We start from the raw sequence: 19,257 nt of genomic DNA, 5'->3' as shown, positions 1-19,257 counted from the left end.
AAGCCACAATCTCCGTCCTGCATGGCAGAGAAAGTCCCTGCTGGAGCTGGCTGGCTGGAAGGATGGGGCTGTCAGTCGGAGCAGGGACAGTGAGAGCTGACTCTGTGTTTTACGAGTAGCCCATTTCCTTGTGCTCCATAAAAATGGCAGAGAAGCTGCTGTCCACTAACTGTCCAAAAGTTCTCTGTAGCTGCCTGACATTTCCTGGGTAATTGCAGCCTCCTGCTTTGATGAATTTGTTACAGATCATGCATTTGTGACCTCTAGTGTACCCAAGCTTTCAAAAGATCCATCAAGGGAAGATGAATTACATTCTTCCAGGGTACCCTGTGAAGTGTCAGAGGTTCCTAGTAACAGAACTTAGTAATTCATTAGGAAATTACTAAAAGAGGAGAACTCCTCTGAGGTCCCGAGGCTGTGGGACAGACAGCTTGGACTCCATGGGGTGTATGGCAAGGGGCAACATAAAACAAGGGAACTCGGAGAGGGGGGTGACAGGAGAAGGGGCTTAGGTGAAGAAATAGAAGATTTTTTCTTTATTAAAAGCAATAGAAGTCTGTGCTCTAGACTGTACAAATACTTGTTTTCCATCTGCTCTCCCCCCTGTGTCGAGCACCATGGGGAAAGTGGGGCTGCCAGGAATCGGTTGGGGCTTGTTGTTTGCGAGCGCTGGCACTGGCACAGCCGCGGGGCCGCTCTGTGTCACCTGGCAGCTGGCTGTGCGGACGGGCTGCCAGGCGGGGTAAGCACGGCGTTCCGTCCTCCCTCCGCTGCTGCTCCTCGGCCCCTGTCACCTCCCCACCTTTGCATGTCGCCTTTGGACGGGAGCCGTGGGAGTGGCTGCTCCAGCTCTGCCACCCACTGACACTTTCCCATGCCAGAGAGAGTCCGGCGAGGAACCGCAGCCAGTTCCTGCTCCCCGGTGCCCCGGGGCTCGGGCGGAGCGGGCAGGTGCGGGGCCGAGCGCCCGCAGGGCTGCGCTCAGCCCGGGGATGCGGCCGGGACGGGGCCGGGTGGCACCAGCAGGGCACCCGTGGCACCAGTGGTACCCGTGGGGCACCAGGGGCACCCGTGGCACCAGCAGGGCACCCGTGGGGCACCAGTGGGGCACCCGTGGCACCAGTGGCACCCGTGGGGCACCAGTGGGGCACCCGTGGCACCAGTGGCACCCGTGGGGCACCAGCGGCACCGGTGCCGCTCCCCCGGCGCGGGGTCAGGGAAGGGGTTCAGTGTGTAACGCGATAAGCGCCGCTGTCCGGGGATGGCTCCGGGCAAACGGCTCCGCAGCCGTGGGCGCTTTCCGTGTCCCGTCCGGGTCCGTCCGGTCCCGGCGGGGCTGAGGCGCGGCAGGGCCATGTCCGGCTCGCGGGGACCGGCAAGGAGACCCCCGAGCCCCGCCCCGGGCCGCATCCCGACCCCCGCCCTTCCCCGATCCCGATCCCCGCCCGGCAGCAGGCTTGGAGCGCCACCTAGCGGGCCGTGCCGTGCCGTGCCGTGCCGTGCCGTGCCGTGCCGTGCCGTGCCGTGCCGTGCCGTGCCGTGCCGGCGGTCGGGCCGTGCCCTTTTACGGGCAGGTGCGGCTCTGGTCCCGCCGATCCTGAGCCATTATCCAAGGACGTTTAACAGCTAAACTTCGGTAGCAACGTGCCGGTGCTTGTTCGCCCCGGCAGCCCTTCGGCCTCGACAAACCAAGATCACCAACACACCTTGGAGGTGACTTGGGAACGTGCCTCAGCCACAGCCGCTTACATCCTCCTCTCACTCACAATTCGTACGGGCACGTGTGGCCGCGGAGCCGCCGGGGCTGTCCCGGCACCCCGGTAAACAGCGGCCATTCCCGCTGTCACCATTCCCGCTTCCCGGCACCGGGAGCACGGCGCGGGCCTTCGCCTGCAGGCCGGGGAGCGGGCAGGGCCACCAAAGCACCGACCGTGGCCGCATTGCCGCCGCTGTGGCGGGTCACGGGCACGGTCACCAAGGCACCGACCGTGGCCGCATTGCCGCCGCTGCGGCGGGTCACGGGCACGGCCACCAAAGGCACCGACCGTGGCCGCATTGCCGCCGCTGCGGCGGGTCACAGGCACGCACGGGCGCTGCCGCGGAAACAGCGCCCTGCACCGGCAGAGGGCGCGCGAGGCACCGGGCGGAGGGGGCGGTGCGAACGGGAACACCCGGGAGCGCCCGGCCCCGCCCCGGGCCGATTTCCGCGCCCATGGCGGACTGGACCGGGCCGCGCCCGCCGCCCCACCCCGCTCTGCCCCGCCCGGTCCCGCCCGGTCCCGCCCCGGCTCCTCCCCTGCCCCTCCCCGGCCCCGCGCCCGGCCCGGCCCGGCCGCCCCCGCCCCGCACTGCGCCGCCGGCCGTGCCGCCGCGCCATTGGCTGCCGCGCGCCGGGCGGCGCTGCCCATTGGCCGGCGGGGCTCGAGGCGGCGGCGGCGATTGGCGGGAGGCGCAGGGGGCGGGGCCCGGCGCGCCCGCCCCCCGCCGCAGCGCGGCCCGTTCCCGTCGCTGCCGGGCGGGTCCGCGGGCCCTGCGCGCCCATCCCGGCCGGACATGGCCGAGAGCGGCCCGGGGGCGGCCGCGCCGCGGGACGAGCCCGCCGAGGAGACCGAGGGCGGCGGGCGGCGCTGGGGCGCCCAACACGCCGGGGCCCGCGAGCTGGCCGAGCTCTACTCGCCAGGTGAGGCGGCGCGGACGGGCGGGGCCCGCGGGCCGGGTGCTCGCGGCCGCTCCCCAGGACCCGTTCCCCTCGAGCCCCGTTCTCGCCGGGTCCGGTTCTCCCGTGGCCGGCTCCCCTCGGGCCCGGCTGTCCCCGGCCCGGCTCCGGGCGCCCCGGCAGAGCGGGAAGGGCCGGGGTGGCGGCCCTGGGCTGGGAGCGGGGCTGCGGGCGGCAGCGCTGGCAGCCACGAACTGCCCGGCAGGGACGTTCTGCCCTCCGGGGCCGGCCGGCACAGCGAACCTTCCCCTCGAGCGCAGGTGTGGCCGCAGCACGAGGTGAGAGCCAGCGCTGCCCTCGGAACCGCTGCCCTGGGCGCTGCGGGCCTGGCACCGCACAGCCGGCACGGGGATCCTTCAGTGCCTGCTCCGCTCCTCCTGCAGCTTGCAACTCCTCATCGAGCTCTAGTTTGGCATTTGGGTGCTCAGTAAATGGCTCTTTGACTGTGCTGTGGAAATAATTGCAAACTCCTTGTAAAAAACCATAATTTGTTTTTCGCTCACTGCTCAGTGTGAGCCGTGCTGGGTATTGCTCCGTGTGAGCAGTGCTGGATATTCCTCCCATTCCTGGAGAATCCATTCTCTGGTGAAGAATTAGGGAAGGGGATGTGTTTTCAGTGTCTTGTGGTTCCCAGCAGATCGGCTGAGCCCAGCTCGCACACCCAAGCAATTCCTGCGCAAGCAGGTGATCTCACTCACACGGAGCCTTGTGATGATAAGAAATCCAAGGCCTTTGTTCGCCTGTGTGACTGGGGCACGTCTGCCCGTTTCGGTTTCTTTTGCTCCCCACAGTCATGCCTTGAGCAGGTGCTTTGTGACACCTTTCAGGCACTGGGACTGATTGCTGTGCTTTACACAAAAGCTCTCACTGGCTTAACCACTGCTCTGGCTCATAAGGAAAAGCTTTCCCTCCCCGAAGAGCTTGCTGCTCTTCTCGCTGGCTGTGGCACATGTACAGTGATATATCAGGGAGCTGAGGGTGTATTAGACATGCAGGTTTCTTCTGGAATTACATAAATAATTTACATAAGCAATGCCAGAATATGTATTACGGTGGAAGTGTATCATGTTCAAATTCTGAATCCATAAGAACAGGGCTTGAGTTGAATTGTGCAGAGTGAATATGACTGGAATATTTCCCTGATTTCTTGAAGCACGTACTTTGTGGCTTTGGCAATTCATTCCCTCACAGGCTTTGGGGTTTGAGCGCCTTTTAAACGCAAGTTATGAGCGCTGACTCGGTTCCTTGGTTTGCCTTCCCAGCGCAGAGCTGAGGCTGCGTTTTTGAACCGGGCTATCTCGACAGCCATGCTGGATCCCTGTGTTCAGACTACAGAGGTGTTTGCACACACTGAGCTCGGGGGACCTGCCAGCCTCCTTTCCAGCACTCAGCTAATTGTTCCATAAGGATCTACCCACTTAGCTCCTCTAATCAGGGTGTGGTTTTCTTAGGAAGGAAGTGAGTGTTAATTAACTCTTACTTTCATTACTCCAGGGACCTCTTTATAGAATCACCCACGTTGTGACCTGATGCTGCTGTCAAATATGGCTGTTCTTGTGTCATAATTTAATTTTACTATTCTCTCCTCTGCTACTGCAGAGTGTGTTAATTTATATGCTCGTGGCCCTTCTAGAACGTCTAAAGCTGACCTGTCAAAGTCTGTGTTCACACTTTCAAATATTGCCTTGTAGGCACGTTGGCGATAAGACTGATCCTGCATTCACGTTCCTCCATTCCCTGCTCATTGTGTGGTACAGTGAGAAGGAGGGCTTGATTTAGCATTTAGGAGGAGAAATCTGATCGGGCATTAGGTCAGCAGAGAGGAGGAGTAGGACAGAGCTGAACACGTGCCAGGCCTGAGCGTGCCCCTGTCTGAGCCCTCCTGAGCCCGCCCTGCTCTGCTGTGCCGCAGGGACTGACTGGGGACGGGATTGGGGTGAGGCTCTGGGAGCCCTGGGCAGGAGGGGCTGTGCTGGCTGAGCCCCAGAGCAGGCAGGGACTGGCCTGGCAGCTCCTCGGGGCATTAAGAGCTGCCTGCAGCCCAGGCCCTGCTGCTGACAGCTCAGATCTTCTTGGCCCTGGGTATTAAAGGTCTGTTTCTGTGCCCTAATCCTGCAGGTTTCACCCCGAGTGTTCCCTGCGCTGTGCCTCGGTGCCTGGTGGGGATGCAGCAGTGAGGAGCAGGGCAGCCTTCTGTGCTAACCTGACAGTGCAAGTGTTACCGTGCTCTGATGTGCCTGCTCCCTTTTTATAGGCAGTAAATGATTTTTTCATAGAGGTACAAAGTGGTACAGCAAGGTGCAGGAGAGAATTTGTGCCAGTTCTTTCTCTTTTCTTGTTCTGTCCCTTGTCATCTCAGAGTTGCTGAGAGTTGCCAGCCTGTGCCTGGGAGCAGGAAGGCACAGACAAGACAGCAGTTCAGGGAGAAGCTTCAGGGGAATACTTGTGACACTAGACAAGCCATTCCAGGGCCACCAAAATCAAGAATGGTGAGAACAGGGCTTTTTCCTGTTAGTACGACAGCTTTATTCAAAATCTCAGAGCTTGTAAATATTACAGATCACAAGGTGATTTAAATATGTTTGAGGCCAGAAATTTGTTCCCAGATTCAGCCCTTCCAGCAACACTGAATATTGGATGAAATGCAAATTGAGAAAAGATGTGACGTGGAGGAACTTTATGCCAGCAATCTCAGGGAGAGGGAAACTAGGACAGTGTGAGATGGTGTCTGATTTGGCCCTGTTAATTGGACAAGGGCAGAGGGTAGGAGTGGCTTGGGGAAGAGGAATGTCATTTAAGAAAATGTGTGCACTTCCCATAGATAAATATGTTTCTGTTTCAGTTCTCTGTCAGACAAATGGAGCAAGTCATCCAGGCAGTGGAATGGTCTGTCTGTTATTTCGGGTTTTTGTCCTCTCAGATAAAAGTAAAACATGCTTTCTCTCTTGTTCTTTCCAACAGGAAAGAGACTACAAGAATGGATCTCTGTCATCTTATGCTTCTCTCTGATCTGCTTCAATTTTTACAATCTCCTCTTGTACCTGCGGCTGGAGCACACGCCCTCAGTCCTCGTTGGGATCTGTAAGTAGGGGCTGTTCCTGCTGCCCAGGGCAGGACTTGGTGGGATCTGTAAGTAGGGGCTGTTCCTGCTGCTGCCCAAGGCAGGGCTCATTGGGATCTGTAAGTAGGGGCTGTTCCTGCTGCCCAGGGCAGGACTCATTGGGATCTGTAAGTAGGGGCTGTTCCTGCTGCTGCCCAGGGCAGGACTTGGTGGGATCTGTAAGTAGGGGCTGTTCCTGCTGCTGCCCAGGGCAGGGCTCATTGGGATCTGTAAGCAGGGGCTGTTCCTGCTGCTGCCCAAGGCAGGGCTCATTGGGATCTGTAAGCAGGGGCTGTTCCTGCTGCTGCCCAGGGCAGGGCTCATTGGGATCTGTAAGTAGGGGCTGTTCCTGCTGCCCTGGGCAGGGCTCATTGGGATCTGTAAGCAGGGGCTGTTCCTCCTGCTGCCCAGGGCAGGACTCATTGGGATCTGTAAGCAGGGGCTGTTCCTGCTGCTGCCCAAGGCAGGGCTCATTGGGATCTGTAAGTAGGGGCTGTTCCTGCTGCCCAAGGCAGGACTCATTGGGATCTGTAAGCAGGGGCTGTTCCTGCTGCTGCCCAGGGCAGGACTCCTGTCCTGTGGGGTCCTTCAGGCTTGACTTGCTATTGAAAGGAAGAGGGACATCTGTGTGTGAGCCTCTGCAAAATGGGTTACTGCTTTGTTTTTACGTTTCACTGGCTTCTCAGTCCCTCAGAGGGGAAGTTTTGATGTAGCTGAGTAAGTTTGGTGTTCCTGTGTAGTCACTGCAAGAGTAAGGACTATTGAGAAGGAAAGGAGCTGTCAGAATGGTCAGAGTTGGGAGCAAAATACATTGCTTGACAAAAAATATTCACAAGAATTTTCCAGAACGCAAAAGCTCAAGGGAAATGTCATAAAAGGTGCTTGAGGCATCAAACTGGCTTCATTTCTGGGGGCTGCAGACTGAACACAATAATTTTGGAGAATTGGGCTTTCATGTCAGGATGTGATGTTTGGCCTTTATTATCCTGAATGATGACTTTTTCCAGGAGTATAAGAAAAGTTGATTCCACCTCTTCTGTGGAGGAGAGGAAGAACCAGTGAAGGATTCTGATGGAATATTCAGAAAAAAAATAGCTTTCCTGTAACTGTGTGGGGTGTGTGTTTTAGAAGAGAACGGTACCTGTTCATCAGCTGTGCTGGGCATTGCTAATGAGTTGAAACTAAACAAACAAACCCCACCCAAACAGTGCCCCGGGTTCAAGCAGCGGCACACAGCAGAAGCTCTGAGTTCCTGCCAGAGCTGGGACTGGCATTCCTGGTGTCTGTGGGGAGCTTGCTGGGGCTGGGGGCAGCAGTGTCCTCACTGTGACTCACAGAGCTCCCCTGGCCTAGTCCAGTCCTGCCTGCTCTCAGCTGCTGGGGCGGTGGTGTTGGCAGGAACGGACAGAACGGGGCATGGGAATGGGAACTGCTGCTTGGGGATGAGGGCACAGCCAGACAGGAGAGTCAGCACTGATGCTTAACCTGTGGTGCAATCTGTTTGCAGCTGCCTTTCATCTCAAAGTTAATATTGATAAAAGCTGGAGTTCGCTGATATCCTGGTTACCAGTTTAACTGATAAAGCAGCCAATTCACTGATAGTATTATTTAAGTAGTAGTGAATTATTAAAGTAGCAGAATCTGGATTCTGTGTAAATAAAGTGGTGTGGAAATAATTGATAGTGTGTACAAAAATGAGTGCCATAAAATGGTAAGTGCTTCAGGCTATCTTGTTTTGCTGCCTTCAGTACATTATTTCTCCGGCTGAAGTGTGAATGATGTCTGTAATTCATACTGATTATTAGGTTTTATTGCATATTATGCAAGTCATATCCATAAAAGTCCTGATTCCTAAATACGTGAGGAGCTCCACAGGCAGTTGGGAATCCTGAGTCACCCACAGGGTGAGGTGTGCTCCATTGACAGCTTCCCTCAGGCTTTCTTTGGAATATTGACTTTGAGCTGAGGTCATAAAGCAAACATTCTGCTAGTAAAGACAGAGCTCTGATCCAGTTCCTGCCAGGTCTTTGTCAGTCTGTTCCAAGGGCTGGATCTGTCCTGCTGCACAGACCTGTTCCCTGCACAGGGACCCTCTGCGTGCTCTTCTGTAAATACATGCTTTCTTTAGGAAATGAGGCACTTTGAACTCTGCATCACTCCACTGAGCCTAAACCCTGTGTGTGTAATCAAAGGCTGCGTCACAGCTTCTTTCTTTGTGCCTTTAGAGGCACACGGGATTGTAACACGAGCAGTACTGTGAGTGCCTTAGCCTGGAGATTCCCGGGGCAGGAGAGATGTGCCCCTGCTGTGGCTGGCAGTGGGGCAGCGCTCCCTTCCCCGGAGTGTCCCAGGGTGGCACGCGGGTGGCACGCAGGTGCCCTGGCCCTGCTGAGTCACTCAGGGCCTGCAGGGGAGCCCAGCACTGGGGGGACACGCTCGGTGGCCTTGCCTCAGAGCAGCTCAGGCCGTGTCACGTCCTGCTGACTAAAGATGAGCGTGCTGGACAGGAAGAGCCACGGGGCTCTCTTGCCTTCCAGGCTGTTTTAGCAGAGATGAGACCATTTCCTTCCCTCCTCACCAAAAGAAAAAAAGGAAAAGAGTGGGCAGAGGATGGATTTGTGCTGTGGCTTGTGCTCGCTGCAGTCATGCCCTGCTCTGGGTATGCTCAGCTGCTGGGCAGCCATGGAGCTGTTCCCCTTTCTCAGGTGTGAGTCAGGTGTTTGATTTGCATGCAGGCAGGCAGCCTGGCTGGGGATGGGGCTGTGGGGGACCTGGAACCACCCCCGTGTTTCCCAGTGCAGCAGGACAACATGCCAGCAGTGCCACAGAGCCAGAGCAGCCTCTGCCACTGTAATTGAAGGTTGGTGGTGCCAGGGACAAGGCTGGCAAAGGGATCATTGTGTGGCAAGCAGAAAAGCCTCACCAAAACATGTAATATCAGGCTTGAAAGACGTCATACCTTCAGGTGAGCTTGTGGTGTCCAGCATATTCAATATACATGAGCTGAGTATATACTTCATATATTAATAACATCTAGATAAAAGTTTGGCAAGTTACAGCATGAATCTTGGTTTTCATTTTCCTCTCCTTCCTCCTATTTTTGTATAGGGTTTTAAGCCCCTTTTTTCCAAATTGGTTGACTTGTTTCAGGCATGTGACTGTTATCTGCAGCCACATTGGTTCATGACAGGCACTGCTCATTGCAGTCTTACAAAAAAAAGAAGAGTTAACTTTGTGTTGTAACCTGTTCATATTCTTAGGAACTGCCCCACGTAGAGCAGATATCTTTAGGAACATCTTGTGACATGATACAAGTTACAATTAATTACTGCTCTCTTGAAAGATGGGCAGCTGATTTTTTAACCCATATGAGGTGCATGTTTCAGTTTTGCAGAGATTGTGGGTTAGCCAGAGTGCACACAGGAGGAAATCACTTACTGCAGTTTCAGAATAGAAACTGGATCTCCTCAAGGCCCAGAACTCTTTGTTTCAATCTCCAGCAGCTCTGCAGGGCTGCCCTTGGTCAGCAGCATTGCAGAGCCAGACATGAGTGTGTAACACACGGGAGCTGTGGCACACCTTGGTGGAAAACACTCCAGAGACATCAGTGCTGGCTGAGGTGAGTGCTGGGCACCTGGCTCAGGCGTCCACACCCTGCTGCCTCACAGCTCCAAGGGTGCCACTTGTGGCCACTCTCAGCTCCAGTTCTGACTCAAAGTCCCTCAGCTTTATTAGCCAAATTTATGAAGTTTTCTTTCTTTCAAGCTGCTGCAGTTTATACTTATTGAAATGTCCAGGGATTGTAATCTTAGCCTCGTAACTTGCCATAATATCAAACCTCTGCCTTCTCTGTACTGAGAGTCACTAAATGGGGACTCCAGGTGACTAAGGCATTTTATTTTCATAAGTATATAAGTGACAAACAACTGGTACTTCGGCATATTGATATGTAGCCTACAAGATTTTTTCTGAGTGAAGTTAGCCATGCAGATCATTTAATGCTGTTCAACCAGTTCATACAGCCCCGATTAAACACGGCTGTACTTCCCAGTGATGTTACACAATAGCATCAAGTTATTAAATAACATCATATCCTGCTTTCTTTCCCTCCAGAGGCTCTAATTGGATTTTTACTGTGAATATGAAACTGTATACTTTGATATAAGACTTCCAGGTTACAATTTGATCATTCAATCTATGCAAAGCCAAGCTTACTCAGCTCATGCAATTTTGGTGAAGTACAGCTTTTAATGGTAAATGTGCCCAGCAGTTTTGTGTCTCGAGCTCTTGTGAGGCCTCAGGAGCAGCCTGGCCACGGGAAGTGGTTTGAGAGTCACCCACTCTCAGAGCTTGCAGGTTGTCTCTCAGTTTGACTGAAGCACTGGAGAGGTGGAGAGGGGCCTTTCCTGGGTCACAAACCCTGCACATTCCCTGGTTTCTGCGCTGGACACAAGCAGGACAGAGCTGTGTCCGTGTGTGTTTGGGGCAGGGGCTTATCCAGCTGCGTGTCCTGCTCTGGGGAGAGGCCCCTGGTGCTGTGCTGGGAGGTGCCCACACAGGATCACAGCTGTGGGGAAATGGGACAGAGCAGCATTTCCAGCAAATGTGTGTGGCAGCTGAGTGTTTGCTTGGATACTGCTTGGAGTCCATTTGTGCACCTTTGGGTTCCGTGTGCTGGGCTGCCTTCCTGCCTTCCTTCCTCCTTATTCTGCAGTCTACGTACAAACCAAGAAATCCCAGTGTTCTGAGCAAGTCCTGCAGCTGGTGTGCTTCTGCCCTCCCTCTGTGTGCTCTGAGCATCACCTCCTCCTCAGGGATAACCCTGGGTGGGCCCATCCTCGCCCCTCTCGGTGAGCTGGAGGAAAGCCGATGTGTGTGGGTCAGGACTTCCCTGATGCTGCACTGAGCTGGGGTTATCTTGCTTTTTCTGAGTGTGTGGTTAACACTTCAGCCATGCTCAGGGCTGTCAGTGTGCTCTCACCCTCGCAGCCTGGATGACAGAGCATTGAGACCTTGTGCCACCTCCGGGCAGCAGCTGGGCTCCTGCGCCTTGGTGTGCCACGCTCAGTGAAGGCAGTGCTGGGTGTGTGAGGGTCAGCACCCAGCTCATCAGCGGGATGTGCCCTCTGAGCCCGGGGACGGGACACACACCGTGTCACCACGCTGGTTCTGTGGAACCTCAGCACGGCTGCTGCTCTTTCCTTGTGGCTCACCCTGCACAGAGCAGAGAGCACACCCTGCTGCAGTGCGGCTGGAACAAGATTGCTGGTAGTTAGGTTTTTCCCCATTGCTTTAGTATAATGCACTGCTCCAGGCACCCTCCATTCTTCCCTTTACCAGCTGACATCAAAGCAACACGAGGAGCATCTATTGAGCTGTCAGTGCTTTGCCTCAATGTGCGTTGCTGTTCCTGCAGTTGTTTCGCTGGGATGGTGCAGCAGCTGGAGGCAAGGCGGGCTAATGGGGGCATTGCCTCGGCGAGAATGGCATTTGAGTCTTGCAAAGAGAAGTGTTGTTTGGATATCTTGCCCCCAGCCCAGGCTGCTTGCCCTTTCAGCTGCTGGGAGCAGATGTAAACGCTGTTGGGTCCCACCCGCCCTTGCTGTGGCCTGTGTGTGGTCTGAAACAAGAACAAATGCACAGAATCCACTGCTTGGAAAATGAGCTGTCCTCAGTGTAATAAGGGGTAGATAAAGAATGAAGAGTCTCCTGCTGCATGTAAGACTTTGGGCCAACTGGATAATGGTTTCAACAGCAGGGGCTGGTTTGTAATAGGAGAAGAGCTTTTTTATTTCTTCTCCCTCTCTGAAAATGAAAGGTGAGGGGAAGGACTGCAGAGGTGAGGAGTCAGCCAAGCAAAAGGTACCCACTAGGGGAGATAATTCTGTTCTGTGGGAGATGGGCTAAACACAAATACAGATTTAATGAAGATTGCTGCTGTCCAAGTGGTGGCTTGCTAACCTCTTTTTCCTAATTGCCTTGCCATATGTTTATTCAGACTGGGTAGTCTCACATGGTTGTAAATACCTAAGTTAGAGGCAGATAAACAAGTACACTTCTGAAATAAGAATAAGATGTGACTGAGTCAGTAAAATGCTGTGTTTGTCTGACGCTCTCTCTCATTCCAGTTGCAGGAGTTATTACAGCTGACTTCCTCTCAGGACTGTTCCACTGGGGAGCAGACACCTGGGGATCTGTGGAGCTGCCCATCGTTGGAAAGGTTTGTGATTGATTCTTGAGCTCAGGAAAGCTGTGCAGTGCCTTTTGCAGCAGTGCCAGTGCTCCCAGCTCTGGCTCTGTGCCTCACCCAGCCCAGGGCACAGCCCGGGCTCTGCTGGGCAGGGCTGTGTTTGCACCTGGCCTGGGGGACACTGGGGTGGCACTGCTCCCTTGTGTCCCCTGCCTGAGGCTGGCACTGTTGCAGACCCTGCAGGCTCTGTGGGCACAGCCTGTGGCAGCACAAGGGTAGGACCCTGGCTGGGCACGGTGCTTTATCGGGTCAGGAACACAGATTTGGAGAGCTGTCCCTGCAGCTGAACTCCTAAACATTTGTGAAACATGAGGCTGCTGCAGGAAGAATCATTCCAGTTCCCTCTTGTATGGGCCCCTGTTGTAACACAGTGATATTAGAATGGTGGTGACTGAAGATTTAATTTGATATGTGTTATACACCTGCAGCTACAAATGCCAGCTGCTTAGTGGAAGGTGCACTGGCTTCTGTAGTAGGCAACAATCTGTTTTCTTAATTAAATTTCTTAATAGCTACCATTAATTACTCCTCACAGTGCAATATTAGAAGGATCATGATTTATATTAAAAAGTGGGCTATTCCTTGTTATTATCCAGAGTTACACAAACTACAACAGAATTAAAACTGTTCAGTTTGGCTTTTTTGTTCACCTTCAATAGGCTTAGTAGTCCTGAACCTCTGTATCTCTGGACCACGATTTAAATAACTTTTAAAAGCCCTACTGCCAGAGACTCTGCACTAAATCACCACGAGCTGAGGCTGCTCAGGACACCTTTGCACAGGCTGGACATGCTGGAAGTGTTAAAGGCAAATCAGTAACTGTGCCCCACACAGTAAAACAATTGCTCTGTGTGTTCAGATGGGATTTCTGCTCTTGGAGGTGACTTCTGTATAGTGTGCTTGTCTTCCACTGCTTCGTCCAGTCACTGAATTTGCATTTAGTGCTGGCATCTGTGGCCCATGAATATGGTAGGCTGAATCCTAATTTTTTAGTGGTTTTTTTTTTTTTCCTTGGTTGATTCCGCTTAGCAAGTGAATTTCACAGGCTTATTTTGCCTGAGAAGTTAGGGTGCTGCTGCTTTGTTTTTAAGATTACATACTGAAGGTCCTAAGTGAAAATTTAGAAGAAGAAAACTGAAAAGCAAGGAAAACCTGGATTTGTGTGGGGGAACTGAATTGCTTTGCAAATGTAAATCACATGATCTGAAGTGTCCTCATGACAAAAGTTTGAATGTTGTTTACATGCTTTCTACTATGGAATTCTCTTCAACTCAGTCGTCAGATTTGAGTGTAAGAGAGTTTGTTGAGGTTATTTTTTGGTAATATTTTTCTTTTCCAAGACCATTATTGAGTGTGGTGTTGTGTTTATCCAAATGTTTTCCCAGGCTTTCATCAGACCCTTTAGGGAACACCACATTGACCCCACAGCCATCACCAGGCATGATTTCATCGAGACCAATGGAGACAACTGCTTCATGACACTGGTCCCCTTGGCCAACATGGCATACAAATTTGTGTCTTTTTCCCCGGGTAAGCTGCTGCTTCTGACTGCTGTGAGTTTAGTGTTCTTGTTGCTATTGAATGAACATTTATCTATGAGAAGTTTGGAGGAATCCATGGATGTGATATGACAAGAAATAGCTGCTGGAAGCATGGTGCTCCTGGCAGGAGGGAGGGAAACTTTCTTTCCTTTGAGGTGTGGTGACAAAAGGTGGCACAGTGCGATTCTCTAGCTCAGCAGAGAATCTGGGCTGGAGAGTTGTGCAAGGAAGACTAGAAGTTATGCTAAATGCTTTCTTAATAAGAGGGACCAAGCTGTGAACATCTGGGGAAACTCATTGCCCCAAAGTGTGTAACACAAAACAATGCTTCCTCTCTGTGCACAAGTGCTTTATGTGCAAAGCAGAAGTCAAGAACTAAAGGGTCAAATTAATTTTATAGGTGGTAAACTCAGTTTGACTTCCTGTTTATGGTGTGCTGACAGATTCTGGCACTTCCCAGCCTGTCCTGTGACATGTGGGAATTGCTTGTGGCTCACTGGCCCATGTGACACTTGTGCCAGAGCAGCTTTGGTGATGCCCCTGTCAGCCCCTGCAGCAGCAGGCAGCCCTGGCTGGCCGGGAGCCTGTCCTGGCAGCAGTGGGCCCTGCCACAGCTGCTGGTGGTGTTTTGCAGAGGCCCTGTGTGAGACCTGTCCCTGGGAATGCTACGTCTTTGCCCTCATCATCTTCATCACCATGACCAACCAGATCCACAAGTGGTCGCACACGTACTTCGGGCTCCCGCGCTGGGTCGTGTTCCTGCAGGACTGGCACATCATCCTGCCCCGCAAGCACCACAGGATCCACCACGTGTCCCCCCACGAGACCTACTTCTGCATCACCACGGGTACGGCACTGCTGCCGGGTGGGCATTGGTGCTCTCAGGGCTCCTGGGAGAGCTGCAGCTGGGTTTGGCACACACCTTCCTTTGCGGGGAAGGTTTGTGATCAGCTGCAGGAGCTCAGGGCCTGAGGGAGCAGTCGTGGTGCTGAGATCTGATTGCCCGGGGTCTTGGTGAGCTCAGGCCACTCGTGGGGTTTGTTCACTAGAGCTGCTGTTCCTTCTAAAGAGCAGAGTGTCTGCAGCTGCTCTGGAATGCTCATTTCTAAAAGCCAGGCTCCTGGATTTTCAGCGTCCACTCATCCTGACTCAGAGGAGTGGACAGGTTTGCAGAAAGCTTTAGCTTCCTTTTATATCTGTACAGGTGGGAATGCTCAGTCACCAGTGCTGCACAATCCTAAATAAGTTATCAAGTTAATCAGACAGCTGGAAATAAACCACTCTGGTTCTTCATTCTGTCATTGGCGTCGACAAATGGTTCATGTGGGTTTTGAAACCTCTGCCAAGAAAAAAATCTAATTCTCATTAGCAGAATGTCATGTAGAAACATGGTACAATTAAGAAGCCTGACTTGACAGATGGTAGCAAAAATCTTGCCACCCAAAGAGCTATTTTTAATTCCTGCTATGTCCTGAGAGTTTAAGCCTGACCATTATTAGCAGTATTGGGCTGGTTGCTTTTTTTTCTCATTAAAAAAATGCTGAACTTTGGATGCTATGACAAACTAATCCTCTTTCTCCTTTTCAATCCTTTAGGTTGGCTGAATTATCCATTAGAGAAGATAAGATTTTGGAGATGTTTGGAGACCATCATCCAAGGACTTACTGGTGAGAAGCCAAGAGCAGATGATATGAAATGGGCTCAGAAAATCAAGTAACTTCTGCCAGCCTTCTGCAATCCTTAACTTGTTGCCAATGTTGTTTTTAAAAGAAAAAAGAAAATAAAGCCATCAGCCAAATTCAAGACCTGCAAAGAAATAACAGACTCTAAAGCACAAACTAAAAAGTGCTAACACAGACTACAATGAAAAGAACTAATTCTTAAAACAATACTTGAAATGAAGATGATTACTCTCACTGAGCACCTTTTTGTGTAGCCATGTCTGCTTACACCTTAGAACTTGCTTCGTCGCTGTATCCGTGAGGTACGGGCATGCCACAGGCACTGCAGGGGCACTGGGGGAGCAGGAATCGTGTGTTGTATCAACATTCTGAACACTTCCCAACAGCTCGTGGCCTAAGACCTGCAGGGAGAGGTGACAGCCTTGTCACTGGGTGTTGGAGTGCTGTGTGGAGCAGTGGGGGGAGCAATGAAGCCTATAAATCATGACTGCTCAATGCACTCGCTGATTGATCCACGTCCAGCTCTGTCTTCACTATCATGTTCACCCTGATTGATGTCGTGTGCAACAGACCAGAGAATCCCGCTCCTCCAGGGGCCACCAATCCTCAAGTGTCTTCAGTTTCCCTTAAAACAAAATTGTTGTACTCTCCACATGGAATTGAGCAGTTTCTGCATAAGCCTTCAACTTCAGGAGCCTCTGAGGAGAGGCGGGGCACCCTACAACATGTGTGTCTGTTCGTGTGGAGTGCTCACTGCTGAGTCTTCTATTAAGTGTTTCCTACCCTGAAAATAAATGTTTGAAATAGTTCTAGCATTGGGCACACTGCAAATAGCTGTATTCAAGAGCTCAAGGTATCAAACTCATAATGTTAGAAGGGAAATGTCAATGACTGGTGTTTTGTTCTTTTTATTTTTTTAAGGTGCTTGCTTGTTTCTGTAAATAATATAAAGCCTTAATCTCTTCTGGTGTAATGGAATAATATTTTAATGTGATGTTTGAATGTATATAATATATTTATAACAAAGCAGTTGGATAATACTAATCACGTTCAAGTCTTGTTGCTGTTTTTCATTGCTGCACTGGCAGCACTTAGTGCAAGAGCTGGATCAGTGGTTGCACACCACCTCGTGCAGTCCCACACCTGAGACACCTGGCAGCCTGTCACAGCCTGTCTGGTTGGAGTGATCATCTGCCAGCGTTTCAGGAGCCTGGCACCATGTTAGAGCAGACTTGTTCACCTTTCAAGAAGTGTAAGTAATTCATTTGCTCTGGATGCAAAGGAGTTACCCCAACAGAATTGGGGTGAAGAATTTCTCTAAAAACATCCAACAGGCACTTTATCAAGTTAGTGTGATTTAGATCTTTTTCAGTTCTTGCCTGACTGAAAGCTTAGTGATGATCAAGGTTTGTTCCCTCCTCCAGCTGTAAATGGTGTTAAATTCAAGCTGCCTCTTCCTGAAGAGCAGGGTAAGATGGGTTTGAGTCATAGGTTTAGACTGACCTTGATCTCCACTCCTTCACATGTGGTGGATGGATTCTGAATGAGCTGGGACCTGGCAAATCCCCTTCAGTGGCAGAGCCGAATGCAGGAGCTTCTGAGCTGGGTTCTGCACATTAAAATCACAGTTGGTACCTTGGTCACAAAATATTTCATGTGAGTGTTCAGACCCTTGGAGAACTTAATGCCATTGCACGGAGCTCTGTTCTGTTCCCATTGCCACAGTCACTACCAGGTCTCCGTGCAGCCCTGACATTAAAGAATTCTTCCACTTCAGCAGGAGTCCCAAACTGCCTTCAGCTGATTGTGGAGAGCTCTGCACAGAGCTGGGTGGATGTTCAGGGCTCAGCCTGAAGCATTGGCTCATCGGAGAGCTCTTTTCACCACAGGTTTAAATGCCAAGCGAGCTGCAGTGGATGGAGCAATGGATTTGGGACAGAATCAGCAGAATTTGTACTTCCAAAGTGCTGTTGAAGGCATTGCTGCTGCCTTACTGGAAACAAATCTGAGCTACTCATACTGGTGGCTGCTGGGACTATTTATCTGTTAATCTTATTTAATTATGAGAAACTGGGACAGAGTTAATCTCCAGCTGCATTTTCCACGTGGATGCTGTGCTGGGCTCCTGGGGCAGCCCTGGCTCTGTGACCCCACAGCCGGCGTGGCTGTGGCTCCTGAGGTCCCTGTTCCGCCCCTTCAGAGACGTGGATGCTCCCACAAAACCAGTATGGCAATTCTGGAGCAAAAGGCTGCCTGGATCCTTCTTAACAGCTGTAAATCTGGCTTAAGAAAATTTGTCTTAAGTTGATTAGGAACAGATTAGAGCTGAAGCAGAATAAGGCACTCCTGTTGAACTCCTCAGGGATGGATGGCCTGCATTTTATAATGCTTTTAAATGCTTTTAAAAGCTCTGATTTCAGTCTCACCTCCATGGAGAACTCTTGTCAGGCTCCTGCTCTCAGAAGGACTCTCAGGCCTCCAGCTTTTGCCAGGGCTGCAGTTGCCTTGCTTGAGTGGATCTTGTGGTCAGGAGGGCCTTGGAGGAGCATCCCAGGAGCAGGAGAGATCCCTGCACACATCCCAGGAGCAGGGCTGATCCCTGCACACATCCCAGGAGCAGGAGAGATCCCTGCACATGTCCCAGGAGCAGGGCTGATCCCTGCACACGTCCCAGGAGCAGGAGAGATCCCTGCACACATCCCAGGAGCAGGAGAGATCCCTGCACATGTCCCAGGAGCAGGGCTGATCCCTGCACACGTCCCAGGAGCAGGGGTGATCCCTGCACACATCCCAGGAGCAGGGCTGATCCCTGCACACGTCCCAGGAGCAGGGCTGATCCCTGCACACGTCCCAGGAGCAGGAGAGATCCCTGCACACATCCCAGGAGCAGGAGAGATCCCTGCACACGTCCCAGGAGCAGGGCTGATCCCTGCACACGTCCCAGGAGCAGGGCTGATCCCTGCACACGTCCCAGGAGCAGGAGAGATCCCTGCACACATCCCAGGAGCAGGGCTGATCCCTGCACACGTCCCAGGAGCAGGGGTGATCCCTGCACACATCCCAGGAGCAGGAGAGACCCCTGCACACGTCCCAGGAGCAGGGCTGATCCCTGCACACGTCCCAGGAGCAGGGGTGATCCCTGCACACATCCCAGGAGCAAGAGAGATCCCTGCACACGTCCCAGGAGCAGGGGTGATCCCTGCACACATCCCAGGAGCAAGAGAGATCCCTGCACACGTCCCAGGAGCAGGGCTGATCCCTGCACACGTCCCAGGAGCAGGGGTGATCCCTGCACACATCCCAGGAGCAAGAGAGATCCCTGCACACATCCCAGGAGCAGGGGTGATCCCTGCACACGTCCCAGGAGCAGGGGTGATCCCTCACATGCAGCGTGGCACTGCAGAAGCCTCTCATCCAGAGCAGTCTAGGGACACTGTGCTGTAGTAAACTGAGGAGGATTACTGCAGAGTGCCTCACAATCCCACTGGAGGCGTTGGCTCAGGTGTGCTGCCTGTCCCCGCGATCCTCCTGGCTGAGCAGTGTAGAAGCTGGAGGGGAGCGCTGGTTGGCAGCTGTGCAATGGGTGCTCACCGTGCCCCCAAGCAGCCCCATCCTGCGGGGGCAGTGGGCTCTCGGGCCCTCTGGCTGCTTCTCCTGCTGCCTTTTCCTTGCCTTCCCTTCCTGCTGCCTTGGCCGGGCCGTGCAGTGAAATGTGCCCGGGCAGACAAACGCAGCGTTGCTGCTCTACAGCAGCTTCCAGGAACAACCGATGGCCCCGTCCCTGCTCGAGGCTGAGGCTGGGAGGGCTCACTGCACCGCGGGGCTGGAGCTGCCGTGGGGCTCCAGAAGGATTTGTTTCGTGATTATTCCGGCTGTTCTCAGGGGCTCTTCTGGGGCTCGGTTTTCTGAGCGCGTGGTGCAAAGCGAAGTGAAGCAGAACTCATTTCCTTCCCGTTTCTTTTAACTTT

At 52.9% G+C, this 19,257-nt stretch overlaps 1 protein-coding gene across 1 annotated transcript; it reads left to right on the top strand.

Annotated features, from left to right (window-relative positions):
- The first annotated feature begins 2,495 nt into the window (after positions 1–2,495).
- PEDS1 (plasmanylethanolamine desaturase 1) lies at positions 2,496–16,333 on the top strand. The gene is made up of 6 exons (XM_059480551.1): positions 2,496–2,680; positions 5,678–5,797; positions 11,945–12,036; positions 13,452–13,596; positions 14,242–14,454; positions 15,203–16,333. Exons 1-6 carry the CDS (start codon positions 2,554–2,556, stop codon positions 15,322–15,324), a joined length of 819 nt encoding a protein of 272 aa, XP_059336534.1. The 5' UTR covers positions 2,496–2,553; the 3' UTR covers positions 15,325–16,333.
- Positions 16,334–19,257: the final 2,924 nt, after the last annotated feature.

The sequence above is a fragment of the Ammospiza nelsoni genome, chromosome 12, assembly GCF_027579445.1.
Source record: "Ammospiza nelsoni isolate bAmmNel1 chromosome 12, bAmmNel1.pri, whole genome shotgun sequence".
Taxonomy (NCBI): Eukaryota; Metazoa; Chordata; class Aves; order Passeriformes; family Passerellidae; genus Ammospiza; species Ammospiza nelsoni.
The sequence above is the reverse complement of the archived record's forward strand: the minus strand, read 5'-3'. Positions and strand labels throughout refer to the sequence as shown.